A 12078-nucleotide genomic window follows, 5' to 3' on the forward strand; every position below is an offset into this window, starting at 1 on the left:
AAGTAAAAATGATTTTACGCCAAATTATTTGAGCCAATTAAGTACTTAAAAATTAATCGCTAGAAAAACTGTTTGCTTTTACTTACAACCAGTAATTCTTCAAAAATTGTTTATATACCAAATTATTTAAGGTTAACGTATATCAGAGCAATGAGTTTTCAATAAAAAAATTATAATACCATGAATAGAGTATATTAAAAGTAGGTTACCATGACGAAATAACGGTAGGCATTGACGGTTACGTTCTCACCGGCATCATTTTTGAAGAAATATGGACCAATGATTCCACCGGCCCACAAACCACACCAAACCGTTATTTCTTCTAGATGAAATGGAGCTCTTGAAAATCTTCAGGTCGCCCTTCGTCTCAAATGTGACAATTTTGCTTGTTTATATATCCATTGAGCCAGAAATGGACCTCATCGCTGAACAAAATTTGGCTCGAAAACGTCGGATCTTCTTGGAACTTTTCAAGAGCCCATAAATCAAACCAGGGTCGCTTAGGAAGGTTGAGCGACTTCAATTCTTGCACAATCTGTATTTTGTACGCTCTCAATTTAAGATCTCGAAGTGTCGTTCCATACGTCTATCCGAGTTGCGGCGAACGGCTTCGAATCGACTTTCTACGGTCTTCGTGTACACTCTCAGCTACGGAAGCTATATTTTCTTCACTGCGAGCTGGACGTTGTCTATCCGGTCGAATATTATACAACAATAAATGCTGGGTCTCAAGTTGGTAGATGGTGTTGCGAATAGAACGTTCAGTGAGCCGATTATGTTGGCCTTTAATTGAACGAAGTGCGCGAAACACATTCTTTACAGAGCGTGGATTTTCGTAGTACTACTTTCGGACCACTATAGCGTATAGCTGCCATACAAACCGACGATCGGAATCAAGTGCTTGTATGAAAAATTTTTTCATTTCACGAGATATCTCCATGAAACTTGGCATGGATTACTATCTAAGGAAATAATGCAATCTCCGAAAAAAATTTTCAGATCCGATCACTATAACATATGGCTGCCATACAAACTGAACGATCGTTGTCAAGTGTTTGTATGGAAAACTTTTTAATTTGACGAGGTATCTTCATGAAATTTGACATGGATTATTTTCAGAGGCAATAACTGAATCTCCGAAGAAATGTTTCTGATTCGATCACTATAACATATGGCTGCCATACAAATTAAAAGATCGCAATCAAGCTTGTATGGAAAATTTTTTCATTTGATGAAGTATCTTCACGAAATTTGACATGGATTACTATCTAATCTCCGAAGAAATTGAGTAGATCGCATTACTGTAGCGTATAGCTGCTATACAAACTGAACGATCGGAATTAGGTGCTTGTATCGAAAACTTTTTCATTTGCTGAAATATCTTCACGAAATTCGGCATCGGTGATTTTCTGAGGCAATGACTCAGTCTCCCAAGAAATTTTTCATATCGGATCACTATATCATATAGCTGCCATACAAATTTTACAATAAAAACCGATCAAAGAATAGTGTATGGAAACTTTCTTTTTTTATATAAAGGCATCAATACATATTTTTTCATTTTAAGACATTAGCATTCCGCTTATGTCCCATTTGATCTTAACCCTCTGAGTCCTGATTTTACGACTCGCAATAAACACAATCATTAAATGTACTTAGATTTAGATCTTCAGGCATAAAAATTGATTTTATTAACGTCTTAAATAAGCGATTAAACGCTGGTTTTATGGCTTAAGAAGCTAGTGAAATATACAAATACATATGTTTACATGAATTTTTGTACGTATGTATGCATTTATGTATGTGTGTGTTGTCTTGCACTTCTGCCCATAAACGCTATTGAATTACGCCTCCACTTGCTAAGTTGCTAAGCGCAATGATCGATATTTATAGCCTAAGTTGGGTGTGTTCCAAGTGGTGTTCATTTTTGGTATTCTTCCCTTTTTCAGTCAGGTTTTTGCTGCCAACTTTTGCTTTCATTACACAACTTCCAATATTTCCTTTTTGTTACATTCAGCCTTTCCTACATACATACATACCTTTCAATATATATGTAAGTATTTGCCGTGTTGTTTTGATTTCCGCTGCCGCCTGGTCCCACCGTTTAAACAGCCATTAGCTTTTATTATGCTTTGTCGCCGCACTTAGTATGCGAGTCCACACCCAACAGGCCTTACATTGGCCACTGACTTATAAGCACTTAAGCGCTCATGCTCATATGTAAGTAAGCAAGCTAAGAGCTGAGGGAGCATACGTGCAAATTTCTGACTCCTTTTCAACCACCCCGACCCTACCGCGCGCCTCTTTCGCCTAAACAAGTGTTTGTAATGCCCAGCGGCGCGCTTACTGAGCAGACTGGCAACCATATGCAGTTTGCCTCAAGCCCCTCCTCACCGCTCTTATGTGTATTGTTGCTATTGTAAGCGTTTACGCCGGAAATTCTGCGCCTTCTTCATAAAATAAATGATGTTTGAGCAAGAATTTCTCACATTTCGGTTATCACAAATAAATCATTTTGTTGGTGCACTAATTTTTTAATTGAAATTGCTTGCGGTACTACTCTCCCGGCCAATGCTTACAAGTTTGCATACGTACATACATACATATGTACTTAGTCTAGTCTTTCATTTAACTCATGGCTGTACATACATACATAGTTATGTATCCAGGCCCCTAACTTCGCCATTATTGTTTATACATTTATGGCCTATAAATTTAGCAAAGTGCTCTCATTTTGTCTTCTTCTCTTTGGCGTAATTGAATTCCGTGATTCTGATCGTGTCGTGTAATTTGCAATGAAGATATTTCTCTTACTTACATGAACATGTCTGATAGCATTTCTTGTTTTGTGTTGGCCGATGCTAGTGCGACTTTGGCGTTGATGACTTCGGGAATATAACATATGTATGTGTGTTCATATGAATGTCTCTGTCGGGACTGTTCGTGAGTATTCCGCATAAATTTGTATTATTCACGTGGGACACCAATGTATTTATATTCTTATGTATTCAAGTCCAAGCTCTGTTATATTCTGTACAGTGCCTACCGTTAGGGATTTTTGTCAATGCGTTCAGTAAGGTTTGAAATTTCATTGAGTCACGTTTAATTTTTATACAACGCTTAGATATTGATTAGATTAGATTGAGATTATTACGAGAATTCGTTTAGTCCGATGGCTACTGTAAGAGCTCTTCGCGTACCATATTCCCATCAAAGAAAAGCCCATAGCAAAGGAGATACCAAATATCTGCCGTTCAGGTTATTTATTGAACCAATCGTTCCAATTTAAAAACTTTCAAAATAGGCATGCAGCGCTGCCAGCTCGATTTCCAAGCATTCACGGAAGGCATTAACCGGAATAGCCTTGAGAGCCGAAGTGCATGCTGCTTGGATCCCCTCTGTCGTCTCAAAATGTTTGCCTTTCATCGGTCTTTTCAGGCAAGGAAACAAAAAAGTCCGGGGGGCCACATCTGGGCTGTAGGACGGCTGCGGAAGCGTTGGGATGCCGGCCTTGGTTAGGTAGCTGTTCACAAGAAAAGCGGTGTGAGCCAGGGCGTTGTCGTGGAGCAACTTCCAATCGGCTGCGATGTCTTGTCGGACCCGATTGACCCTTCGTTTGAGTCTCTTGAGGATTTTCACGTAAAACTTGGCGTTGACGGTTTGTCCAGGAGGAACAAATTCATGGTGGACGATGCCTTTGATGTCAAAAAAGACAATGAGCATCGTTTTCACTTTGGATTTGGCATTTTTTCCGGTCTTCGTCAGCGACCTCTTCCCCGCCTGCTTGATTATATCAGACGTCTCTGACGCAGATTTATCGAGTTTCACACAATCTCTATTTCTAACAAGATGAAACGCTGCTCCTTGTTTCACGTCTAAACATAAACTCACTTATTGCGTGCAAAGTTTGGCGGCTCCTTAATTTCGAGAAATAGCCCGGTCAAATGGCCGCCAAGATCATGTGATTCAACGGCTCTAGGCTATTTTCTTTGGGAGCATGTTGAATCAGAGATTTACATCAATCACCAGCAACGCTCGAGGAGCTCGAAGATAAGCGCATTGTGAACGAAATTCCATTCGAAATCCGCCACCGGGTCATCGAAAATTCTTATTTATAAACCCGTTAAACCATAATTAGATCAGAGTTTATGGTTTAACGGGTTTATAAATAAGAATTTTCGATGACCCGGTGCTGGATTTCGAATGTGTTTTTTAAATCTGCCGACAGAACGAATGTTTTGAAAATAAATTTCAACAAATTATAAAAGTCTTTCCGGTGTAAGTCTTTATATGGTCATTTTCTAAAGTCAACTGAACTTAAATGTCAAACTCGTATCTTCTCTTTAACAGCTAACCCTCTAGGAAATTTTATGCCGCTAAAAATCACTTTATATATAAGATATATTACATAATGAAATACGGCCTTAAAATATTAATCTGATGATTATGTATAATGATATGGTGAAAACTAAAACCAAAAACCGACGAATTTCTGTTGGCAAGTTCTTCAGTTGAGGCACAATAAGCGATTCTTGTCAGCTCTTTAAATGGCAAGCGTCATACTTCGCATAAGTGCTTACAATATAATTGATTTCGCTGTATTTACATCACAGCTGAAGCAACAATCCCCACCGTCACCTCCAGAAATAATTAATTTATATCTATATTGAACGCTTGATGCATTGTAATCGCCGGTGGCGGCATCTGTGGCGTCACTGACGTCTAGCTTCCTGTCGCTTCGTCTTCGCTGCGGCCGTTGTCATCATGCGACACTCGAGCACATGTACGAACGGAGCAAAGACTGATGCGCCCAATTCCTCTGAATGCTGTCGTCTTGCCTCTATGTTGTGCTGCGCCGTTTTTCTAAATTTAGGCATGCAACATTGATGGCAGCTCCCAGCCCTGTCTTGTGTATCGCGCATGCGCATGCTTGTTTATAAAAATGCAAAGCGCGTTCTGTGCGAAAGCAGTTGCAGTTGTGCGTTGCATATGAATTTGTGATTTGCAATTTGCTAAATGAAAGGCAATCGCTTAAAAACGCGTAATCGGCCGAAAAAGAGGCTTATGGATAGCGCTGGACTGGAGTAATGACGACTATCTTGAGCAAATACGAGTCCATACATAAATGCATACATATACAATTGCTTAGGTGAGCGGCAGGATCGTCCGCGAGTTGTGAGTTTCGTCGAGTTCCATGCATGACTGCCACATATTTCATTGAAGTGTTCGCTAGAAATGTTCCGGTTTGTTGAAATACTCGTTCCACTAACACTGCATTTCCACTGTATACTCCGATAGCAGCTTGCGCAAGCATTTAGCCGTTTGGCAGATTTATATTTGAAAATGTTGAAGAAATGTTTTAGATTATAATTGCCGCGCATTTATACGTATCGGTGTCTTTAGTTTCGCACAAATTGAGCAATTAATTATGGCTCACACATGAACCAAATACTTATTCGCTGCTTATTATCAACCTCTATTTATGCTTCTTCTTCTTTGTTACAGATTCATCAGCTTAGTCCCGCATTTTCCAACACCTCGTCAGTTTCATTAAAGTCGTCACCATTGCTCCTCAACCAGTAAGCAGTACAATGAATGGTCAAAGCTATGAGCTGAACCATACGAACGGTGATATCATATCACAGAATCAGCAGAAGGGCTGGTGGACCATTGGCCTGATTAATGGCGCACACAGGTATATGACGGCCGAAACTTTCGGCTTCAAGTTGAATGCGAATGGCGCCAGCCTCAAGAAGAAACAACTGTGGACATTGGAGCCATCGAATACCGGCGAAAGTGAGTATTGTGTAGAACTTGTTGCATTTAAGTTATGTTCCGTGTTATTAGTATAAACTATTTACTAACTATAAAGGCAATTTATTTTTCTTAAAACCTATCTCGTTAAAAATGTAATTAATCAAGTTAATGCAGAGATGGACAAGCGAAAAATATATCGATGTAGAATCACCGCAAAAGAATTCGGTGATTATACCATATTTCGTTTTGGTCTCTTGTCGAGGCATTTCATTTTGCATGTTCACATAAATTTTTATGGGTTGCGTTTTAATATGCAGAATCTTTGTGAGATAGTCTAATAGCCATTTCAATTCATTTAAAAGCAGCTGGCTACATTCCAAAGCAAGGAAATGGGATGCCATATGAACTGAAGCTAATACACAAGTCGTTTTTGTATCGAATTGTGACTAGTGTTGAAAAATGGATACATTACGTTAACCCTAAAATTCATATGTGAAACCTGGCCACAAAGCCAAATCCATGGCAAAGCCGAATATTCGTGACGCTGTAGTTGGTGGGATCAGAAGAACGCGCTATATTATGAGCTTCTAAAACTTGGTGAACTTATTAATAGGCGATGCTTCTGACAACAACTCAACAAATTGAAGGAGCTATTATCGAAAAATGCCCGAAATTTGCAACTAGAAACTGGATAATAATTGGGTAGCTTTGTCTCACCAACCACGGGGTACAGTTGTGTTTTAAAACCTGGTTAAACTGGTAATGGTCAAAATTTTTGTTGGCGCTTGTCTCAGATCAGACTTAAATCACACTATAATAATTATTAAATTTAGTATAATGGCTAATAAGTTTTAAAAATTCTAATTTGGTGGTAATTTCTAGATAACCTTTGCGAAGCTCTTTAGGAAAGATCAGAAAAGTTTAAACCGGAATTGAAACCGACGGTGATTGCAGCCTTAAACCCACATAAACCAAAAAATAGTCATAATTTTGACTAAAGGCAGGTCTTGAATAGATAGGCGAGCCGAAGCAAAAATGGCACAGCAACTTTCTGAAAAAGTTCTCTTCGTCTTCTTTATTGGTATATACCCCGCTCGGTTATAGCCGAGTTTACAACAGCGCGCCAGTGGTTCTTCCTTTTCGATGTCTTTCCAACGGAGTGGAGGTCTCCATCTTCCTGTGCTTCCCCCGGCGCGTACTGCATCGAATACTCTCAGAGCTGGAGTATTTTCATCCATACGGACGACAGGGCCAAGCCAGCGTAGCCGCTGTCTCTTAATTCGCTGCGCATCGTTCCATCGACTGCGGTATTCGCCGGTGCCAATGGGCCTGGGACCATACATTTTATTCAGAACCTTTCTCTCAAAAACTCGTAACGTCAACTCATTAAATACTGTCATAGTCCATGCCTGTGCACCGTACAGCAGGGCAGGAATAATGAACGACTTAGATTTTGGTCTTTGTTCGTCGAGAGAGGACTTTACTTCTCAATTGCCTACTCATGCCGAAGTAGCACATGTTGGCAAGAGTTATTCTGCGTTGGATTTCGAGGCTGACGTTGTTGTTGGTGTTAATACTCGTTCCAAGATAGACGAAATTATTTACGACTTCGAAGCTATGACTATCAACAGTGACGTGAGAGCCAAGTCGCGAATGCGACGACTGTTTGTTTGATGACAGGAGATATTTCGTCTTGCCCTCGTTCACTACTAGACCCATTTACTTCGCTCCGTTATCCAGTCTGGAGAGAGCAGAACTAACGGCGCGGTTGCTGAGACCAATGATATCGATGTCATCGGCTTCCGCCAGAAGTTGTACATTCTTGAAGAAGATTATACCTTCTCTATTCAGCTCTGCAGCACGAAATATTTTCTCCAGGAGTATATTGAAAAAGTTGGATGATAGAAAGTCGCCTTGTCTAAAATCTCGTTTGGTATAGAACGACTCGGAGAGGTCCTTCCCGATCCTGATGTAGCTTTTGGTATTGCTCAGCGTCATGCCTTCTTTTCATTAACCAAACTTTAATAGTATTTTTGAAGTTAAGAGGTACAGGAAACGGTCCTAACATGTAATCTGGAAACACATCCTTATAGTCATCAACAAAACGGAATGGCGAATCTCAGAAGCTATAAATAAAAAGTCTCACACGATTGAGCATCAAAATGCCGTACTTGGATCTTTATGTGTCAAGCCTCGAGCAGCGCTTATGGCAAACTAAACAACCAAGTCAGAACCTTTCCTTGCCTCAAATCGAGGAAAGAAATGCGAGTATGTATAACCGTTGAAGTTTTTGTGAACAATAATGAAAAGAAGACCTCGAAATAATACATAAAATCGATTGTAGACTTCAAATCAAAATTTCAACAAATCTGAGTTTACACCAACCACACAGGTGTCACCAGCTAACAAGTAACTGTGATCTTCTCCTTGTGCTCTTGATCTTCTACTTTTTCAATTTTCCCAGGATGATAATTTATACAAAATTTTACAATTTGTTCCCATGACATTGCCAATCCATACATGCATGCTTACTTACTGAAATGGCGCGCATAGTAGAAGAATTTTATTATTTCTAAATTTCTCTGTGCCATGTGAATTCTCAGGCGCTTGGAACGCGCACCAATCGATGAATTACAATAACATATTTATATGTATTTATATATTTTGAAGGTGTTCATATCCATTTGATGGGTGTTAATGGACATTTTCATTTGCTATTGTCGCTCTAAGCAGTTGGACATTTAGATTATTGCCTGTACATACATACAGACAAATGTAGTTTGAGTAGCTTGCATTAAGCAAATGATGCAGTGACACTACTAGTTTGCCAACACGCTCTCATTACTGCTACACTTGCGGTGTCATCTTGCGCCTTGCAGCCATGCAACAACGCCGTGCGTTTGTATCGTTGTGTGGCTGTGCAGAAAATAGATTAAATGGCAGCTGAGCATTTGCTAGCGCGTCGCTGACCGCCTTTACCTGCGACTGCTGGCAGCATGTTGACCGAGTTGATTGGCTGACACGAAAAGCGTTGTTATTGTTGCAGCAACAGCAGCTGGCTGGTGGCCACTGTACGTTCATAATTTATAACGTGATTGTGTGGAAAAGGTGGCAGCACATAACGGCGACCGCCAGACGTCCAATGCCGTTCATTGTTTTCCCGAGACGTGTTGCGGCGAAATTGTGGCATGCCACACGGCCGGCCGGCCGACCGGCTGCGCAGCGCCAACAACGTCAACAAGCAAATGAGCACACATAGCGCAACAAATGGTCAATGCGAAATTAATATTGCAACTTGTGAATGTGCAACGTGCAACGTGCTGTGGTGCACGGTCATCATACTCCAATTTTTCGCTAAACATTTTTATGTTTGTTGCAGTTGTTATTGGTGCGTTTGTTCTTGTTTTTGTACGCCGTTAAGTTGTATTAAGATGCTTGTTGTTGTTATTGATTTATTTTTACAATTCTGTTGCATGCCACGCACATGATTTGGCGGCTGTCGCATCTTTAACCTTTCAAATTTGTTTGCATACCCACACACATACACAGATATGCATATATATATACAAATTGACATGCGTTTTCGCCGAAGATTAGTTTGCAATTCTTGTGTGCGTGTGTGTGTGCGCGCGCTTGTTGCACGGCGTTTTCGTGGCTGCCAAGCCGGCGATTGTTGCCATATAAATCATAGTGCAGTGTGCAACAACAGCAGCAGCTGCGGTGGCTTATATCGCGCCTCGTATCAGCGCGCTTGGCAACAGCCGCGCAACGGTACACCTTGTTTGCTCAAGCATTTCGCAATCATGCAACAAACCTAACTGTTTGCAATCGACAGTATTAAGTTTAGCCATTCTGATTTTCTCACTTTGCGCATTGTTGTTATTGTTATTGTTGCGGTTGTGGTTGTGGTTGTGTACGTTGTTGCTGCAGCTATTGGTAAGCGATAAGCAATCAGTTGAGCTCGTTGCATTAAATTACGAACGTTGCACGTTCAGCATTCAAAATTCATTTACACAAACACATACATACACATAAAACGTTCATAATTGCGGCTGGGTGTGTCGTGGCCCAAACAGAGGCGGAAGACAGTGATCGCGTTGTCGTGTTGAACAAATTTAAATGCCAAATTTGATTTAGAGGTGTGCCACGGCCAGCAAATTGCAACAAAAATCCGCGTGCCACAAAATCCAGTCTGACCTATGCATGCTGGTACAGTTAGTTAGTGTTCCAATTATGCGCGCTTAGCAAATCGATGCTTTCTCGCTATGTTGCCAGGACGACATGAAGAATCTATAAGAGTAGTAGGAGGCTGAATACGGCGTCAGTTTAGGGAAAGTTTTTTGTTTTGACAGTAAGCCTTTTAATCACGTGCACTTTCAAAATAAAATATATGTATTGGTTCGTTCACTATGGAATTTCGTTTTGTGCCCTCTCCTGTTCTTACAACACCTCGTTTAATCCAGTCAAATGAAAGAGGCTTAGTAAAGCTCCTGGGTTAGTGGTTGTGATGCGCTCTCTTACCGGATACAACTGCCCGATACTCTGACTCCTTCTAATTGCGGGGCAATCCAGGAGTATGTGCTCTGGTGTCTCTGCTACTTGGTCGCAAAAGCTACATTGATGTGTGGAACAATACTCTATTTTGGGCAGATGACACCGCAGAAATGTTTGATCCTTGTAGACAAAAAATTGGTTCAAGTGGTTTTTGACGTGAAGGTTCTCACATCCAAAAAAAAGTGCAGATTCCGAAACAAGTAATAGTTCGAAGGTACTAAGTGTTGTGAATATGGTGGGTATAGCAGAACATCCCATTCAAGCTGCAAAAGCTTTTGGCGCGCCATCAAACATGTAGTCTCTTATTATTCTGGTAGAACATCGCAGCTTTTCTATTGATCAGTTTTAGCCTCTCTTTTTGAGTGCATCACTCAATTTGACCAGCTGATCGCAATACACTGCAGAACTAATCGCGGCAGTGTCGGACCAAAATCCTTTTGAAATCCCACCAAACAGACAACATAACCTTTTTTGGTGACTATCGGTTTTCAAAGTGGTTTGAGCTGTTTCATCCTTTATAGACCATGATCTTTTGCGCTTTACATTCTTGTAAGCAAACCACTTTTTGTCGGCGTTAACAATGCGCTCAAAAATGGATCACTTCTTTAGCGTTTGGTAAACAAATTACTTGGTGATTTGTGACGAAGCAAATTTCGTTTTGTAAGGACATGAGGAACCCATGTGTTAAGCTTCGAAATAACCTCAGACTCTTCATATGCTTGTGAACGGTCGCATTAAACAAATTTAATGTTTTAGCAATATCTAGAGTTGTTTTTCGACGACTCAATAAGATCAATAAGATCAGCTGTTGTCATCAAACGAAATTACTTAGCGAACGATTCAATATATGTATGTCTTTGAGCATTTTTTTAACTATTCCAATGTGCTATCTGCTTAATAAAAAGGGGTTCACTGAGATGCCTTAGAATAATGACTTTAAATTTCGATCGGTTTACCTAGCTTCCATTTCGGGTAGAATCGATAGGGAGTGTAGGAACATCAATTTCTTTTTCTTCTCTGACGTAAACACCGTTTACGCGGTTATAGCCGAGTTGATAATAGCGCGCCAGTCGTTCTTCTCTTTCGCTGTTTAGCACCAATGGGAGATTCCAAGTGTAGCCAGGCCCTTCTACACTCGATATTCTCGACAGAGTGGAGGTAATCTCAGAGCTGGAGTGTTTCATCCATTCGGACCACATTCTCTTAATCTCGTACAGTTCATCGTTCAGCGTCTCACCATTGCCAATGCGCAAAAGACCATTAATCTTCCGCAGAAACTTTCACTCGAAAACTCGTAACGTCAACTCATGAGATGTTGTCATCGTTCATGGCTCTGCACCATATAGCAGGACGGGGAGTTGCTTAATGTGTTTGGCAAGAGTTATTCTGCGTTGGATTTCGAGGAAGACTTTGTTTTTGGTGTTAATACTGATTCCTAGAGGATGGATCCATATGTAGAAGTTCACGGAAGTGAGGAAAGTACTCTGAGGGCCATTCACTTGGGAGTGACCAGAAGCGATTCTTTTACATGTGGCCTAAGCAGCTCATTACTTCTGGTCTTACACCAAGTATCTTCTGGGTTGCCAAAAAACATTCGTTTAAAGGCGAGCTTTAAGCCGAGTTATAAGCCATCCCTCCACAGGGTAGTGCACTGGGTTTGGGACCCGCCACGTAAAAAAACAACCCCCAATAAAAAGCACATATCATTCCATCATCATCGTCATCATCACATTATGATTAGTCATTGGATATTCGGTCTTAAGATGA

The 12078-nt window shown here is 40.6% G+C and overlaps 1 protein-coding gene across 2 annotated transcripts in view; it reads left to right on the plus strand.

The window, feature by feature from the left end:
* Positions 1–12078, plus strand: part of LOC126760732 (protein singed) — a 63764-nt gene that overhangs the window by 38813 nt on the left and 12873 nt on the right. For both annotated transcript variants that reach the window (XM_050476589.1, XM_050476590.1), the window contains one exon: positions 5506–5796. In XM_050476589.1, coding sequence (XP_050332546.1) covers positions 5592–5796 — 205 coding nt within the window. In that variant the 5' untranslated portion in view covers positions 5506–5591. The remainder of the gene's footprint in view (positions 1–5505; positions 5797–12078) is intronic.

This window comes from Bactrocera neohumeralis, chromosome 5 (assembly GCF_024586455.1).
Source record: "Bactrocera neohumeralis isolate Rockhampton chromosome 5, APGP_CSIRO_Bneo_wtdbg2-racon-allhic-juicebox.fasta_v2, whole genome shotgun sequence".
In the NCBI taxonomy this organism is placed as follows: domain Eukaryota; kingdom Metazoa; phylum Arthropoda; class Insecta; order Diptera; family Tephritidae; genus Bactrocera; species Bactrocera neohumeralis.